At 44.4% G+C, this 19,168-nt stretch overlaps 1 protein-coding gene across 5 annotated transcripts in view; it reads left to right on the top strand.

Annotated features, from left to right (window-relative positions):
- The window catches only part of ACSS1 (acyl-CoA synthetase short chain family member 1), a 79,607-nt gene that overhangs the window by 41,024 nt on the left and 19,415 nt on the right, over positions 1-19,168 (top strand). For 3 of the 5 annotated variants that reach the window (XM_073339936.1, XM_073339933.1, XM_073339934.1), the window contains 6 exons: positions 3,132-3,331; positions 4,842-5,017; positions 12,354-12,506; positions 14,270-14,417; positions 15,498-15,635; positions 17,299-17,391. In XM_073339936.1, the coding sequence (XP_073196037.1) occupies positions 3,132-3,331; positions 4,842-5,017; positions 12,354-12,506; positions 14,270-14,417; positions 15,498-15,635; positions 17,299-17,391 (908 nt within the window). Of the gene's footprint in view, positions 1-2,450; positions 2,632-3,131; positions 3,332-4,841; positions 5,018-12,353; positions 12,507-14,269; positions 14,418-15,497; positions 15,636-17,298; positions 17,392-19,168 lie in introns of all 5 variants that reach the window. The other 2 variants (XM_073339937.1, XM_073339935.1) reach the window with 2 other exon arrangements.

Below are 19,168 nucleotides of genomic sequence, written 5' to 3'. Positions count from 1 at the left end.
GGAGAGTAGGACAGAGTCAGTTTTTCTTTTTAATGGTTGGATGCAAAATATCTTGAGCTTCTGTCAAAAAAAATATTGACGCCATCCCTGGACCTAATGTGGTGATGGGGGCGCTGTGCTGCAGAGACGGGGGTGGGTGAGTTACTAGAGGGTACTTTCCTGTCTGAGTCAGCACTAACCCCAGCGTACCAGTGTGGTGCTAGGGGAGATAAGATCTTTTACACCCACACACACCAAGATCCAATGAATTTCAGAACCTAGGAGAGAGTTTTCATCACATGTGATCTCCCTGCCATGCCCCAGGGCTGTTGTTTCCTGGGTTTCAGCAGCTCAAAGCTCCTGCTGCCTTCAGGGGGCCCCAGAGCTTTCCCTAGCCCTCTGGCTACTTGGCTCATGCTAGCTCCTTTACCAATACCACATCCTGGAATAATCTGGGTTGCTCTTGGAGTTCTTCAATCCAAGCACTAAACCATGCTGAGACCTGTTTTGTTTGTGAACCATGACAACACCTTGCCCCAAGGTGTGGCTGTTCTGGTCTGTTCTCCACAGTACGGATGCTGAAGGAAATGTATGAGAAATTGCAATCTGTGAAGCGCACAATGCTGTCTTTTTTGTTTGACAGAGGACCATTTCTGCCATTAACCCAATGCATCACGTGGACAGGCAGTGTGAATAGTGCATTTATTCTTATTCGGTGCTTTTGGGTTTCTTTCTACAAGGAAGTAGATTGTGGTTTTGTTCTTGTGACAATGACCCCCTGTACCACCATTCCAAATGATGTCATACCATAATGAAATTATACATTGTAAGGAGCATGACCCAGTTGTTGATCACACTCTTGTAAAATATACTGTTCAGACTAGTCTCTCAGGGGTATATTTCACTCTGCCTCTGCTCTCATACATGTAAAATAAATGCAGTGTTTATCCTTGCAGCGTAGACGTTTCTGAAATATCAAGTAGTTACTGCAGTTCTGCTCCAAGATGCCAAAGTTTTTTGTTGAAGTGAATTTATGGCCTGATTTTCAGAGGTTTTGAGCAGCCAGAGCTTCCACTGAAGTCAATGAGAGCTGTGCCGCCCAGCAGCGCTGAAAATCGGGCCATACTTGAAGAGCCAAATATAGTAATAGGCTTGCAGCTACTGCAATTGCTGCATTGCTTAGGCAACCTGGCAAAACACAAAGACACATTACCGTCCATTCTACTGCCACCTACATTGTTCCACTGATATTATTCAAAGGTTCATTCATATATTCAAAGGCCAGAAGGGACCATTGTGATCATCTAGTCTCACCTCTTGTATAATATAGGCCAGAGAACTGCACCAAAACAATCACTAGAGCAGATCTTTTAGAAAAAAATCATCCAGTCTTGTTTTAAAAATTGTCAGTGATGGTTAATTACTCTCACCATTAAAAATTAACTCCTTATTTCCACTCTGAATTTGTCTAGCTTCAGCTTCCAGCCAGTGAATCATGTTAGACCTTTCTCTGGTAGATTGAAGAGCCCATTGTTCAATATTTGTTCCCCGTTTAGCTCCATATAGATGGCAATCAAGTCATCCCTTAATCTTCTCTTTGTTAAAATAAACAGATTGAGCTCTTTGATTCTGTCACTATAGGCGTGTTCTCTAATCCTTTAATCATTCTCGTGGCTCTTTTCTGAAGTGTCTCCGCTTTTTCAGTATGCTACCCTATACAGACAGAGGAGTTTCAACTTTTGTTTTTGTCACAATTAAGTGTCTGCTCCCCTGAGGTGATTTTGAAAAGTAAACACATTCTGTTGTCTCTTAGTGCAGTTTGGATGCTTAGGACCATATACTTGATCTGCATATGCAGCTCCCATTGACTTTATCACCAATACAGATGCCCATCTGGATTAAAGACAGTGTACAATAATGCTTTCTCTGATGAAAGCATGTCCTGTAAACTTCATTGAAGGGCTGCAGTGCACTTTCTAGAGAGATGGAGGTAGCCTGAAATGTTGAAGACCAAGGCAGCTTATTCTGGGAGTGTCTCTCCTAAGTCCCATGGCCAGGTGTTCTGCCTCTGTGGATTTGTGAGAATAGCAGATGCTAGTGGGGACTAAATTTAGCTGCTCGGCAAACCACTGTTTTTTTTTTTTTTTTTTTTTAAATCATTATCTTATCCGGATGGTGAATTGCATTGAGGAATGAGTGGGCAGCTTGGAACAGTGAACTGGCATAAACCAAAATTCATATAAAAACATATTAGCTTGATTAAAAATCTTGTAGCCTGACGTGCAGGAGATCAGACTAGATGATCATGATGGTCCCCTCTGGCCTTAAAATCTGTAAGTCTAAATATGGTACCCTATCATTAAAGAGAATCTGTGTCCGAATGAACCCTGTAACCACAAGACCAATCCATTTCTTACCTCCACATATCTATGTATAGCCTCCTCTTCGTTATTTTGTGGCTGTCTCCTCAGCTTCTCTTCTGAGTGCTGCATTGGTTACGTGCAAGTGTTGATTTTGGCTAGGAGCTGAAAAAGCTGGGAGATTGCGCTGTTTACATCAGATATAAAGGAGCTACAGATCTGGGCATAGACTGAGAACGGCTGGCACTTCAGCCTGTGCTGTCTCACCAGCTCCCCAGCGGCCTCCTACAGGGTACGTCTACACTGCAGTAAAGGTGATTGTAGCACTGGTAGGCATGCCTCTCCGGGTGTTAATTCAGATAGCACGGGTAACAATAGCAGTGAAGACAGCGTGGCATGGGCTTCAGTTGCCTGAGTACAAGCCAGCCAGGGACCCTGGGTACCTACTCAGTGGGGTTGCTAGCCTCTGCTGAAGTCCACGCCACCACCTTTCTGATTATTATTACCTGGGCTAGCTAGATTTAAAGTTAGCTTGGGTATGCCTACCCATGATACAGTCACGTCTTCCCGTGTGGTATAGCCATCCCCAGAGAAGCTGGAAAGTATGGGGGAGAAGATTGAACCTTGTAGGACTATACAGATAAGAGCTTTGAGGATGGATGAGCAGTTGCCCATCATGACCCTCTGGGTTCAGGTTCCTACGTTTGTAGACATAAACCTTTAATTAGGAGTAAATGAATGTAAAGCAGCTTGCAGGTGAAAATGACAAGAAACTCTCTTTCTGTGCTGCAGGGAACTTCTGGACATGACCTGCCGTCTTGCCAACACACTGAAGAAATATGGAGTACAAAAAGGGGACAGGGTTGCAATCTATATGCCTGTGACTCCACTGGCTGTGGCTGCCATGTTGGCTTGTGCCAGAATTGGTGCTGTTCATACAGTGGTCTTTGCTGGATTCAGTGCAGAATCTTTAGCTGGGAGGATCATTGATTGTAAGTAGTTTTAAAATGATGAACAAGCATATTAGGAAAGTGCTTTGCTCCTTGGAGGATTGATCCTTTGATCCAGATTCAACATTCAGCTTTCAAAGAAAGGCACACCCAGAATATGGTTGGCTTATTCTCCTCTTGCCGGGCAGTTCAGTTCTCTCCTTAGCAGAAGCATCAGAGTACTATCACTGCGTTGACTCTCTATGTTCCTGATTGTCATGAACGGCTGGGGGTTTAATAAGCTTTCAAAATCACTGTAACATCAGTCAATTTTAAATGGCTGTCAAATAATGTTTAAACCATAGGGAAAACTGAGATCTCTTGAGGGGAAGGGGAGCTGGTTATGTTCTCTTATAGTGAAGTGACGGTATCCTAGTGCATTCTTGTGAAGTGCTAACTCTGCAGTGTGTAATTATTTATTTGTATTTCTGAAGTGCCTAACGGCCCCAATTAAAGATCAGGGCCCCATTGTGTTAATCATGGTATAAGCATATATCGACAGTTGCTACCCCGAAGAGGTTATAATATAAATCAATAAACCAATGATAGACAACACAGAAACAAAGTATCAAAAGGCAGAGGTTTAATACAAAACATTAGGTCCTATGATTATTACAAGTACATCTTTTAAAAAATCATCTTTCTCTATGGCTAGCATGAGGAATTAAGTCTCGGAGTATTTTGAATGGAAGGTAATCTAGGCGGGGCAAGTAAAGGTTTTGTCTTATCTCTGGTAACTAGTGTAGGGGTTATGGGTAAACATTCCTTTATTATACAGCTATATATCTGCTACATAAATAACATAACATGAAATGTGTGTTGCAATTTGAAGTGCTATGTTGAAGTGGTACAGTTGTGTTATGGCTCCCAGGAAAATCCAGAAATCCTGAAAACCCCACATGAGCTAACTGGGTGCTAGAAATCCACTGCCATCTTTTAAAAAAACAAAACAACCCCCCCCCCCCAAAAAAAAAATCCAAAGGACACTGAATTTGCTTGGAATTGGGGTTGAATGGAAGATTTGAAGGGGCTGAAATGAGCTAAGATCAAGTGTAAGTAGTCTCTTGGCCTGTCCAAAGCCGTGATCAAGTGTCTTGATGTTTTTGGTCTTTTGGCCTTGAGATGAAAACCTTGTCTGTGTCTCTTGGACCTTGAAGTGAAAAAATTATCTAATCCATAGAAAAGGTATGAGAATTGTCTGGAAGAAGATGGTGTTTACTCATTAAGGGACCTGATCAATTCCCATTAAAATCAGCGAAAAGGCTCATTGATTTTAGTAGGCTTCGGATCAGGCCGTAATTCTCTTCCTCTACCTTGGGATTGCAAAGGCCATCTTGCCTTCAGTTTATCAGGATTACAAGGAGCGTTTGTCAGTGATGTTGGCTGTTACTGTCTGATAGAATTTCTGAGTAGCCGCACCATTGTAATGTGTGACTTAATATCCCCATGTGTGACACAGGGTGAAGGTAGTGAAAAACAAACTGATAGGTCTGTAAAATCTCTCTCTTGTTAGCTGGCTGCAAAGCTGTCATTACCTACAACCAGGGAGTCAGGGGAGGACGAGTTGTAGAGCTGAAGAAGACTGTGGATGAAGCTGTAAAGAATTGTCCAAGTGTCAAGCATGTCTTTGTGGCTCAGAGAACAGACAACGCAGTCCCCATGGGTAATCGTGACATTCCTCTTGAAGAAGTATGTTGACTTTGTTAAATGTCACCCTTTTATCTAGGTATTTCCGACAGGGTGTGATGGTTTATATCTCAGCAGGTCCCCATGCCAATTACCAAACACATTTTCAGGGACAGTCAGAGGCAGGGCTAGAAGCTGTGTTCTTATGTAAGGGCACTACTAGCGGAGCTAAGGAGAAAGTACAAAATCAGCTTAATCTGGAACGGACACACTTGTAAATGACCCGGACTATTTTATATTAGCCTTTGTTGCTATGTAGTCTCTGTGCATTATGCTGACGAGGAATATCTCTGTGGTCTGTGTAGTCTCATTTTATAAATGTGGTAGATTAAAAGAATTTGAAGCAATTACGTATTTTCTTTTCTCTCCTTTTAGTATTTTAAACCTCAACTTTTTTTTTCTTTGGTCTGGTTTCTACAAATCCAGACTGCTGGCTTCAGTCTGTCTTCTCTGACACATGTAGCAAAGGGATAAAAAAACCTATGGCTGGCCCGGATCAGCTGACTCAGGCTCGTGGGGCTTGGGCTCTGGGGCTGAAAAATTGCTGTGTAGAATTTGGTCTATGGCTGGAGGGTCCCAGAGCTCAGGCTGCAGTCCGAACCCGAATGTCTACACAACAGTTTTTAGCCCTGCAGCCTGAGCCCTGTGAGCCCAAGTCAGCTGAGCCGAGCCAAGCCAGCCGCGGCTATGCCATTGGGCTTTTATCTGCTGTAGACGTGTACCCTCAATCCTCAGTCAGCAATTTTGCTTGCTCCAAGGTAGGAATGTAAACACTGTTTAAAAAGTTTAAAGATTAAGAAATATTTTGTTTAAACGGTTAACTGATTAAAGGGCTGGCTAGTGTGGCTGGGGCCAATCCGGCCAGTGTGGCTGGGGCTGGAGCCGCTCCAGCTGGGGCCAGGACTGTTTGGGGCGGGGCTGCTGGGGCCAGCCAGTTGGTTGGCCTGGGGGGGTTAATGGTTAAGGTGGGTTGACATTTTACATCCCTACTCCAAGGCTCCTGCTACTGCCCTAGTCTTAACCCCCTCCCCCAGATCAGAGGAATGGTTATGGCACCCTTCTCCTAATATGGGCGCTAAGACCCGGAGTACTCTAAACAAAATGGTGTTACTTACAGTTTCTGTAGCTTCTGCTGCCTGTAGAATGCCTTGCATTTACACACAACCGGTGTCATAGAATCATAGAATATCAGGGTTGGAAGGGACCTCAGGAGGTCATCTAGTCCAACCCCCTGCTCAAAGCAGGACCAATCCCCAACTAAACCATCCCAGCCAGGGCTTTGTCAAGCCTGAGCTTAAAAATATCTAAGGAAGGAGATTCCACCACCTCCCTAGGTAACGCATTCCAGTGTTTCACCACCCTCCTAGTGACAAAGTTTTTCCTAATATCCAACCTAAACTTCCCCCACTGCAACTTGAGACCATTACTCCTTGTTCTGTCATCAGCTACCACTGAGAACAGTCTAGATCCATCCTCTTTGGAACCCCCTTTCAGGTAGTTGAAAGCAGCTATCAAATCCCCCCTCATTCTTCTCTTCCGCAGACTAAACAATCCCAGTTCCCTCAGCCTCTCCTCATAAGTCATGTGTTCCAATCCCCTAATCATTTTTGTTGCCCTCCGCTGGACTCTCTCCAATTTTTCCACATCCTTCTTGTAGTGTGGGGCCCAAAACTGGACACAGTACTCCAGATGAGGCCTCACCAATGTCGAATAGAGGGGAACGATCACGTCCCTCGATCTGCTGGCAATGCCCCTACATATACATCCCAAAATGCCATTGGCCTTTTTGGCAACAAGGGCACACTGTTGACTGACTTACTGGTTAATTGCAATGACCAGAACAATGTCTTTCATTGAGGGAACCAGAGCAGATTACAACAGATTCTCCCCAGTGGGGACAGGAACCTTAAATGTTGCAGCTGCATTAGTTCAGAAGATGGCCCTTTGAATTACGTTTACAGTGGACTGCAATGCCTGGTGGTTGGAAATTACCTCAAATCCTCTCTCCCTGCAACAGTACTAAGTATCAAGGAGAAAGTGCTTCAGGAATTCCAGAATATATCGATGCTACTCCAGCCGTAACCATGCTGTGTGTGGACATGCCAGGACGGTTCTGTCAATCTCTGTAGAACATCTTTTACCTCCCCAAACTGGACGTACTGTGTGGAGCTGCAGCAATAACCAAGACACAGGAGAGGCATTAATATACGGAAAGGACAGTGTAATTGTCCCATCTCTACTGAGAATGATTGTTTGGGAATATTTACAGTCTACATGGCCTGGGGGAGAAAGGAGTGACCATTAAAATGTGTTTTAGATGGTACATCTGGGAACATGCAGCTTGATGCAGAGTAGCTGTGTCAGTTTGTCAGAAGCAATAAACAAAGTACTTGGCACTTTTGCCACTGGAAATCACTACTTTGCAGCTAAAAAAATGACACAGGAGTGAAAATACATGTACTGGGCCAAGTATGCTCCAGTTATAGGAGGTACAGCTAATAATAAACACTAACCAGAATAAACCTGCCTTGTTGGTCAGAAACTATCTTAGTCCATGAACCACGTATAAACTGGAGCAGTGATGTCTCCCTGAGTCTGCAAATAACCTGAAACAATTGATCTGAGAGATGTAAACTGACCAGGCATCAGTTAATCCTGAAACTTAATATCAACATCATTATCATTGTTGTTAAGTCTTTCCTTGTTGATCATTTTAGGATAAACATCCAGCTACTATGTTTATCCCACAATCCCAAACTGCCTTCCATGCAGTCCAAGGTACCGAAAGCCCTAACTATTCCTTTCTCTAGTAGTTGCCAAAAACTTCCAGCTTCTCCTTTTTGCGGTGTAGTTGTGTGTTTTTAATACAGATATCTGAGACACATTGAAAATACAGGGACAGTGTGAAAGAAATTGAACTCCATATTAAAATAAATGACACAGGGATACTGTACGGATCAGCAGGACTTGAACCCAAGCCTGCAGGCAACCAACATCCCCACACTGTCACTTGGTGGCAATTGTAGCCTGGCTGCTCCCTCTGACCCACAGTCCACAGAGGTTGCTATGACTGCTGCTTCTGAACTCCTGGGATTGATGTTGGCTATGACGTGGATTCTGACTCCCAGTCGACCCCTGGAACCTCAACACTGACCCTGATGCCTGGGATTGACCCTCAGCTTGACTCCTGACTCTGGCTCTGACCCTTGGCTTCGGTTCCCAGCTCCCAAGGTCCTACCTACCTTTGCCCAAGATCCTGACACAGACGAAATTATTCATTTTCATATTTAATTCACTAATATACTCCAAATTTGAACTGAACTGATGCTGCTGCATTGGAGTGCTACAGGTACCAGTTGGTTGTGCTGCAAAATTTAAGTCCGTCTTGCTGTGGAGCACGTGGGGACTTTGTCTTGCCTGGGTTGGGTATATGACCATCGGAATATGCATTGACTAGAGGTCACAATAAATACATGATATGATGAGCTCTGTCATTTGCCGGATGTGTAAAATTTATTTCTGACCCTATTGGGTGCTTGTTTTGGTAAGATTGATTTGTCAAATGCTTAGAAGTGACTGGAACTAGATGCAGGCTCTCAGGCATATTTGCTTGTAAATACAGGTCACCTTACAGTGTTTAAAGGGCACTTGCAATTACTCACATGGGTCTCGGCAGACAGATGCCTAAAGAATCTTGAGGGACGCGCTTATTCCCCAAGAACAGTACAGAGTCTGCAGGAAGCAGGCTGTCTGTCAGCTTTTCCAGCCACATGTGGAGTATTTGGAATATACTCATTGCCACAGGCTTGATGCACTTGAGGAAGGGGTTGCAGTTGTAGTCCTGTCAGCCAGGCTCAAAAATGTTTTCTAAAGAATGATCATCTTCAAGTCTACTACATTTCTACAACCCTTTTGGGGAGATCTTTCAGCCATGTTAAGGTCTTCAAGTGAATTGTTGCAGAGTGACAAGCCATGGAAATAGTTAGAGGAGTGTGATGGTACTTCAAAAAAATGAAAACAAAAGCAAGAACAAGGAATGCCTTGGGGTATTATGATACACAGCACTCCAGAGTCATAAAGAGTAGGAGTTGTGATATTGCACATGGCTGAAGATGGCAAGAAGAGATGGGTTGTCTTTATTAATTATTAATGTATTATATTTTAAATAATTTTTTACATAAAAGCAGGCCCCAAGCAACATGGCTGTGGGCCCAGGGCACATTTGTAACCTGGGCCCCGTCCCATCCCACACAGATAGATGCATAGGGATAAACAGACTCATGGAGATTGTATAAATAATGTTTAGTCAAATTCAAATGTCCACAGTTTTTAGTCTGAATTTATTTCTCATGGTGATGGGCTTGTGGCCCTCTGGCTGGGTCCCTCCCTGGGACCATACCCTGGCAAAGTGTCCCCATTCCCACCTCTCACCCCCCTTTATTTGTGGCCTATACAGTGCTCTAACTTGCATGGCACTTTACAGAGATTAAAAAGGATTTGTCCCCGCCCTGCCTGGTCTTTACTATCCCAATTAGGCACAACCCTATGCTGCAGGCAGTGTGGAACCACACTGTTCTAGAGCAAAGGCACTCAACCTTTCCAGAGTACTGTACCCCTTTCAGGAGTGTGATTTGTCTTGTGTATCCCCAAGTTCCATGTCACCTAAAAACTACATGCTTACAAAATCAGAAATAAAAATACAAATGTGTCACTGAAAATTTGCTGACTTTCTCATTTTTACCATTTAATTATAAAATAAATCAACTGGAATATAAATATTGTTGTTACATTTCAGTGTATAGTATACAGAGCAATATAAGCAAGTCATTGTATGAAATGTTAGTTTGTACTGACTTCGCTAGTGCTTTTTATGTAGCCTGTTGTAAAACTAGGCAAATATTTAGATGAGCTGATGTACCCCCGGAAGACCTCTGTATATCCCCAGGGGTACGCGCGTAACCATGGTTGAGAACCACTGTTCCAGAGGGAGCAATGGGAGACGTAAATAAGAAAAGAATCTCTGTTTATAACAATGAACCTTTTATTATGATACAATTCCACTAATATCACTGTATTTGAAAATTTTGTTTAGTTACAGTACCTAACCCTTTGAGTTAGCTGTACCAACATTGGATGACTGAACATGCAACGTTGGGCATTGATCTTATGTATTTATTATTACAATACTGAAGGCTAGAAATCAGCAGGACTTAGTAATGCCAATGGTTTACATGTGAATTTTGCATGTGAATTTTCGGGAGAGTTCCACAGGAAAAAAGGACATTTTCTCTGGTTCATACACTGATTAACTGCTTTGTGTCCTTGGCAGATACTGCTGAAGAGGCTTGGAAAGACCCTGTTCTCTCCCAAATGAGTAGGTGTACAATAAATGGCCAGTCCAATTTTGTGGCAGAGGAGGCTTTGGAACACTAGTGAGAAAGGATAGTCTCCCACCTGAACAAGGTGGTTCACTTCAGGGGACTGTTTTTGATCATCTCTCCATGCTATGGAGCAAGAATGCGACAGGATCTGCACAGAGAGCACTCTGAGACATGTCACACGGTGGCTGAAGTGGGACGCTAGCTCTGTGTTCAGGATTTGATTAAGATTGAGCAAAAGGCTGTGGCGTTTGCATGTGATAGTAATGAAGATGCTAATCTTAGCACCTGTGCATCTGGGCAAATGGCTGACTTGAGTATGGCAGTGCCTTCCTATTAATTTTCCTGAGAAAGATACATTTTCCTTGTATAGGTCAGCAGCAGTAAGAAGTAACTTCAGCATCCACAACAGCCTTAACAAAAACCACTAAGGAGTTTATTTGCATTATATATACTCCCTGGGAAGATGGTGTTTGATAGTGGACCACAAGTAACTAATGAAGAATGCCAGCAATTTATACAGAAGAAAATTAAATCATCCCTCCTCTTCAAATGGGGGTGGAGCATAAACTGCTGATATCTGCACAGTGAGCCCACTCCCCTCTGCCTTGCACTTGGGCCCAGTGGATATAAGACTGTTAAAGCAGAATGGCAGTGTTTTTGTACCCACTTTGCACAGGTGTAAATGACGCCACTGGGTGGAAGGCAATAGGAAGTCAGCCTCATGGGGCTGTATTTTGAATCTAGGCCCAGGCCTGAGCAAGGAGTGATGTGTAAACCACATCATCCCAGGAGTAGCTCTAGGAGGCACTGTGACTAAGATGCCCCTACTGAGGCATAATTGGAATATGGAGGTGAGCAGGGGTATTGATTTACTGCTGACCTGCAGCAAATTGCTACCTCTCCACCATTGGGCCAGCTACTCTCCCCCACTTGAGGGGTGAGGGTAGAAGCTAAGCCTTCACCCTCTCTCCAGTCACTTGTTCTAGGGAGGGAATAAGCGGGCCAGGAACCCCACATACTCCTGCGTGCCAGGTCCACGGTCAGGGTAACTTGAGTAGGGATATAAGGAGCTCTTACTCCCCCTCACTCCCTTTTGTCAGCACCTAGAATGTGTCAGAATTGAGCCCATAGCATCCTGAATGCCCTCTGCTGGGAGTTCTACTGACAGCTGCGCCTGGTGGGTGACATTGCCCAGGAGGCAGCAAAGGATTCTTACTAGGGAGTTAGCTGGGTCTCTGGAGCGCGAAAAATAAAACATGGATTTTCTCTTTAAAAAAATAAGTCAAGCCTATGCCATGTATCATCAGCAGGGGCTCTCAGCTCCTTCTCTAGCCAGGAAATGGAGGCAGGCATTGGGAAATCCTAAATGTGACTTAAAATTAGACTGAGAAGTGTAAATTAGAAAAAGAAGACCCCCGCCCCATGGAACTTGGCCCCTAAAGACCTTTCTGTTATTGCAAAGTGTGGCTCATTATGGCATCACACTTCTATTTTCTACCTGCAACTTTTATCCTCCCAAAGTCTTGAAACCTATGAGAGTCCCTGCTGTTTTTATAGATGGCTTTATTAATCCAATTCCCTGAAATGCCTGAGACTCACAGAAGTGTGGGTCTAGAGAATGGGTGCTGCACACCTTCCACGTGAACGCTTAGGTGGGGTGTGCTGCACACATTCGTTTGTTTCTGAGTCAGGGGAACAGGTGGTGCCTGTCATTTGAGCATCCATGCCAGGTCATTCTTCATCTGCTGTGTCTTCATGCTATGTCATTCTTCATCTACTACTTTGCCTTTCTTTTAGTAAATACTCAGCTCTTGCCAGTCTCTCTGCAGAAAAAGATGGCATCAGAAGAAATGACAGTTCTTCTGTACGTAACTAGGAGCCTGGTGAAACACTGAAGTGTTATGAAAGGATTGGTTGCGTGAGGCTAACGTGTTTCTTTGCTACTTCTCTCGTCTTAGGAGATGGCCAAGGAGGCTCCTGTGTGTGCTCCTGAAAGCATGGACAGTGAAGACATGCTGTTCATGCTTTACACCTCCGGGAGCACAGGAAAACCCAAAGGGATTGTTCACACTCAAGCTGGGTATCTGCTTTATGCTGCTGTGACACACAAGGTACCTCAGCAGTGTTCCTTGCAAAAAAGGAACATTTGTGCTTTATCAGTATTGATGTGGGACATTTGTTTGTTTAATAAGGCTGCTTCTGTTAGTGTTTGCAAATTATGTGGCAAATTGTGTGCAATCGAGTTGAAAAGTACACAAGAGCATATGAATAATTAAACAGCATTGATTTGCTTTCAGGAAGTACACTACTAGGAAAATCAGATCCCGGGGGTTGTAAAGAATCCAAATGATGCAGTGACTCCACCTGAGCATTTTGAATTCATTTGTCATTTGCTGGTTTAGTTTTGCACTCCAGTACTGCACTGATTGTGCTGGATTCCGAACAAGGGCCCTCCTTTTGTGATGCTCATCTGTTGAAGAGCAAACAAATTGTATTAACACTCAGTATTTCTGCCTCTGCCACTGATTTGCGATGTGGTGCTGGGCAAGCCCATTAGCCTCCCTGTACCTTCATTTCCCCCTAAGCCAAATGGAGCTAACGAGACCCTCCCAAAGGGGTGTTGTGAGGCTTAACTTCTTACAGTTTCTGCTTTGAGATTCCCTCCTGAAAAGTGTAATTGAAATCCATATATGATTATACTGAAGTTTCTAGATGAGATTTCAATTCTAGTCCCAGCCTCTCTCTCACTTGTAATTTTCTGAGATATTCGTCTTTGGGTTAATCTCAGCTCAAAGGTGAATTTTAGAACGTTTGAGGATTATCCATTCAAGCCGATGGGCTGAGCTGTTAAACCTTTCTCCAGTGGGGTGGAGTCACACCAGTCAGCTTTTTTCTTTTTTTTTCCAAACAGCAGCAAGGTGGGGCATACAAATCTGTTTGCTTCTCAGTCCAAGAAGAAGGTTCCCAACTTTGCTCTAGGCATTCAGAGGGTCTTGCTTCCTACACAGATGCATTCCTCTTAAATGTACTGCCTTTCAAGCACTAGAAAATGTACTGTAGGAATATTCCAGCACTGGTAGGAACATTGACTGGCTGACTGATGAGATCTTTCCTGCCACTCCTTTCTATGATCCTTTGGTTTTGATTTCAGAGTAGAGTGTTAGATTTTTGTTGTACTCTCAGTTTTTTTGATTTAAAAGGTAAATCTAGCTGTAACTTTCCAGCTCTGGTAACATGCATCAGCTGGTGCAAGAAGGTAGATTTCCTAGGTAGAACATTTCTGATAGCTGAGGAAGTATAATCAGCCCCAGATGCTTGTTATCTAAACTATAACGTGAAAGGCTATACGTGTGTGACTGAAAGTGAATGGAGTGAGGAGTTCCTAGGGCAAGCTGAACGACAGTAAGTCTCCTATGGATACCTTGTTTCCTTCATTAATACCCAGGGTATTAAACTGGAAACAAACAGAACACGTTGTAACGGTAAAGTTGGCTAAATCCTGAGGACCAAGCTGCCATGAGCTCAGGAGTCCATTGGCATTGGTGGGGCACTGTGCAGGCACAGGTGGCCTCCTACACAGTGAGGGATGACATCCTTCATTCTGACTCAGCAGACTCCCACTGAAACCAGTGGGTCTGATTTAAGGACTAAGAACCACAGGATTTGGCCCACTCCTTGTATGAGCGGTGGTATAGCCTCCCATCCTTAGGCCAGCCTTGCCTCTGTGCATTTATAGCTCGTCTGTCTGTTCATGCTTACTTTGTGTATATGCTTTAAATGATTTTTTGCTGGCTGAGTTGAAATAATTGATCCGGTGCAGCATATGTTAGTTCTTTCAGCATTACGAAAACAGCGTCACTGTTTATCTTTGCAGCATGTGTTTGACTACCAGCAAGGTGATGTTTTTGGTTGTGTGGCTGATACTGGCTGGATCACAGGACATAGCTATGTTGTATATGGACCACTCTGTAACGGAGGCACCTCTGTCCTGTTTGAAAGCACTCCACTGTATCCTGACCCAGGTGAGGGCATGATGGTCGCAGTTTTAATTAAACATGTATATGGTTTAGGAGCCTATCAAGGGTGACCTGGCTACCTTAGTAGATGTATTCTCTTTCCTATTATCACTGGTCCCATTTCTTTTGAGGATGTGACCATACAAACCAGGAATGTGTAATACCCAGGGTAATAAAGGTGCCATCAGTATTATATTATAGATCAGAGGTTGGCAAACTATGGCCCATGGGCCACATCCAGCCCGCGGGACCATCCTGCCTGGCCCCTGAACTCCCGGCTGGGGAGGCTAGCCCCCAGCCCCTCCCCTCCCCTGCAGCAACGCCGCTGCATGGGCAGCATGGCTTGTGCCCGCTACCTCCCAGGCTTTCCAATAAGCCAGTCCTGCCGCTGGCATGGTAAGGGGAGGGGGGGTTGGATAAGGGGCAGGAGGTCCCGGGGGAAAGTCAGGAGACAGGGAGTGGTTGGATGGGGCAGAGGTTCGGGGGGGCGGGCGATCAGGAGACAGGGAGCAGGGGGGGTTGGATAGGTGATGGGGTCCCAGGGTGGCAGAGGGTGCCGGGAGGGGCGGGGGGACAGGGACTGGGGGCGTTGGATAAGGGGTGGAGTCCTGGGGGGGCAGTTAGGGACAGGGGTCCCGGGATGGGGCAGTCAGGGGACAAGGTGTGGGCGTGGGGGGTTGGATGGGTCGGGGTCCCCGGAGGGCCTGTCAGGGGTGTGGATAGGGGTGTCAGGGGACAGGGAGCAGGGGCCGTTGGATGGGGGTGGTCAGGGGACAAGGAGCAGGGGAAGCTGGATGGGTCGGGGGTTCTGAGGGGGGCAGTCAGGGGGCTGGAAGTGGGAGGGGGCGGATAGGGGGTGGGGTCCAGGCTGTTTGGGGAGGCACAGCGTTCCCTACCCAGCCCTCCATACCATTTCGCAATCCCGATGTGGCCCTCGGGCCAAAAAGTTTGCCCACTCCTGCTCTAGCTACAGCAGATAGTTGCTGTAGAGTTTTGTCTTAGTGTTTACTTCAGTGTTCAGCGTTTGCAACAGTAGCTTTGTTCCGTAACCAGACAGACTAAAGAAGAATATTTGGGATTTTGCAGGTCGTTATTGGGAAACTGTACAGAGGTTAAAAATTAATCAGTTTTACGGTGCACCTACTGCTGTACGCCTGCTGCTGAAGTATGGAGATAAGTGGGTGAAGAAGTATGACAGATCTTCCTTAAAAACCCTGGGATCAGGTGAGAGGAATAGATGTTCTTTCAAATACAGGTTTCACATACAGTTGTTTAGTTACTATTTATGTAGAAAAAATAAAGAGCCCAATGCCAGGGCAATTGAATAAATATCTTTGAATTATCCCCCATTTCCTAGATTCCTTTATGAGAATAACGTTCTCCGGAAAAAGATGCCAAAAATTCCGTTGTGCTTGTGACTTCATAGAGCATTAATAGTTCTAAGGCTTGAGATGCTTAGACAGCCCCTGCATGAGCATTGTTTCGATTTTCTAAATACCCCCCAAATTACCTTCAGTTAGTACTTACCTTCTCTTAGATTCCTTTTTGCTTTTCACCAGTCCTAGGAAAGGAATGTCTTAAATTGTGAGGTTCATATTTAGGGCCCTACCAAATTCACAGCTATGAACAATATGTCACGGACTATGAATTCTGATCTTTTGTGTGCCTTTACCCTATACTCTACAGATTTCCTGGGGGAGACCCCAGCGTTTCTCAAACTGGGGGTCTCAACCCAAAAGGGGCTGCAGAGGAGTCACAAGGTTATTGTAGGGGGGGCTGTGGCATTACCGCCCTCACATCTGCACGGCCTTCAGAGCTGGGCGGCCGGAGAGCAGCAGTTGCTGGCCAGGTGCCCAGCTCTGAAGGCAGCTCCCCGTCAGCGGCAGCGCAGAAGGAAGGGTGGCAATACCAGCCCATCCCATCCTTACTTCTGCGTTGCTGCTGGCGGGGGCTCTGCCTTCAGAGCTGGGATCCTGGCCAGCAGCCGCCGCTCTCCGGCCGCCCAGCGGTGAAGGGAGCATTGCCACCAGCAGCAGCACAAGTAACGGTGGCAATACTGAGAGCCCCCTACAATAATCTTGCGACCCCCCCCAACAACCCTCTTTTGGGTCAGGACCCCTACAGTGACAACACTGTGACATTTCAGATTTAAATAGCTGAAACCATGTAATTTGTAATTTTTAAAATCCTAGCATCATGAAATTGACCAAAATGGACGGTGAATTTGGTAGGGCCCTACTCATATAACACAGGCACCATGAGCTTCTTCTCATGCCTCAGCAAAATGCTATCAGTAGTTACTAGGTGTAGACAAATTATTTATGATCAGAAATGCCTGGCGTTGCAGGCATGCGATGGATTTAGGCTCAGCAGAACTCGATTTTCCTTTTTTTTAAAAATAATTTCAATGGATAATATTGATTATTTTTAAGCATTTAAAATTTTTTATCTATTTAAATTTTCAAAGTTGCACAAAATTATGGGTTTTAAGCTTTTTTTTTTTCAATTTTTATCAATTTACTTTTTCATAGTTGAGGGAAATTAAGGAGGGAATAAGACCATAATTATTCAATGACAGACGTTGAGATTTAGAAAGTTAAACACAAATTGTCAAAATCACATGTCAAAATATGCAAAGCAAATATTCTTAAATCAAACTATAATAAGTTCTCAAGTAGCATTTTGCTTACTTTGCCTATCTGTAATTTCAATTATTATCAATGGAAATATTTTTGGATGGTTTGCTGTTTATGGTGATATTGACATATACCGACATTTACCAATAAAATCTAATTCTTCCAAGCCTATATGTGGGGAAGGGAAAGCACACTGCATACAAATCCTTTCACCAGAATTCACTCTTCTTTCTTTACTGTTTTGGATTTAGTGGGAGAACCAATTAACCATGAAGCTTGGCAATGGTTCTACAATGTAGTGGGAGACAGCCGGTGCACCCTTGTTGACACCTGGTGGCAAACAGGTAAAAAGCACTCATGGGGAGGGAAAACAGGTTCACAGGGAATTCTCATGGAGTGATGAGAAAGTGGTGACAACTTTGCCACCTTTTGGAGATTTTTTTCCCTGAAACATTTCGAGTTTTCAGCAGACTTTGATCCGCTCTTTAAACTGGCTGAAACCCAGCAATGTTTTTTCATGAAACATTTTCACTGAAATTTTGAACATTTGGAAGTTTGGACCAGTTCTAGAAGCAGAAAACAATTTTTATTGTTCAGTTGAAAGTGAAAGGCTGCTGTCTGAAGTGGAAACCACACAGTAGTTATTCTGACAACTGAACTTTTCTTTATCATGAAAACCTATGTAATGTACGGCAAACTGTAACATTGAATCACAGATTCTGCCTAGGTATTTGTTTGTCCTGTTTCCCTATGGAAAATAGAACTGTGTAGCCAAGGGTATTTGTTTCATTACTAGAGCACCGGAAAATACAGTTAAAATTGCTTTGTTTTGTTTTGTTTCAGGAGGGACATGGGGAGAAGTTGTTATGCTATTTTGCAGTTAGCTGTCTGCAGCACTCCCCGTGTGAATGAAGTAGCTTTATTTGACAGTGAAGGAAGGGTTGCCATGTTGCGACTTAAGGGGACTTTTGCACTGAGCCATCTCACAGAAAGCAGGAGTGCACTTCTGTAATTCATCAATTTGCTTAGGCTGGTTCTTGTGCATCCCATCTTTATGAAGTGCGGCTTGCCTCTCAGCTACATGAACGCCAGTTTGTAATGCTTTAGTAATGGAAAGGGGCCTTAACTTGGATGTAAATAAAATCTGCTCCTTAGGTGTCTTTACATGACCAGAGTGCGTCAGGGTGGGTTTGTGTGAGTGACAGTCAGGCCCATACTGTCAATCTGTTGCCTGGATTGGCTATGTCTAGTCCCAGAGGGTATAACTATACTCGTGGCTGGCCCATGCCAGCTGACTCGGGCTCGTGGGGCTCAGGCTAAGGGGGTTTTTAACTGAGGTGTAGACATTTGCATTTGGGATGGAGCCCAGGCTCTGGGACCCTCCCTCTTGCAGTGTACAAGAGCCCAGGCTCCAGCCCGAGCTGAAATATCTATACCCCAATGAAGCAGCCCTGCAAGCCCAAGTCTTGCGAGCCTGAGTCAGCTGACATGGGCCAGCCATGGGCATTTAATTGCAATATAGACATACCGTGAGGTCACTAAAGAAAAATGCAGTAATCTTTACTCTTCTTATTGAAAGACTTCACTGAAGTAAATCCTCCTCTAGACCCTTCCCTGCTCATACCCCAACAACAGGTTCCTGTTCTTCCCTGTCATATGATGGTGGGAAAGAATCTCTTTCTTCTCTCACTGAACAAGGAACTTAGTTGCAGTAAGGAAGCCAGTGTTAGTTCTGAAACAGCTTTCTGTCTCCCTTTTTGTGCTTCCAAAGTTTTACAGCTTCTGCCTTGAATCTTCCCCAGCTCCCCTCCTGCCTAACTTTTTGCTACAGACTTAAAGAAATAGTACACATATCCTCACGCTGCCCTCTCCCTCTCCTCTGCCAAAGGAGACCCCTCCCATTTCCCTAGCCTCCCATCCAGTGCCGATGCAGCAGGTGAATTGATTACCATAGTGTCAGCTCAATTTCACCTTTCGCAATCAATGTAATTTACTTTATTAATTGGCCTTTGTCCTCTATGGACCATTGTCTTTGGAAGCAGCGGTATGTCACCAGAGAATAAAGCTGAACGGGCATAAAGATTAGCAAACCATACTTTAAGAATCCATTTGAAAGTATTT

This window comes from Lepidochelys kempii, chromosome 3 (assembly GCF_965140265.1).
Source record: "Lepidochelys kempii isolate rLepKem1 chromosome 3, rLepKem1.hap2, whole genome shotgun sequence".
Taxonomy (NCBI): Eukaryota; Metazoa; Chordata; order Testudines; family Cheloniidae; genus Lepidochelys; species Lepidochelys kempii.
Note: the sequence above shows the minus strand (reverse complement) of the source record. Positions and strands in the feature narration are given on the sequence as shown.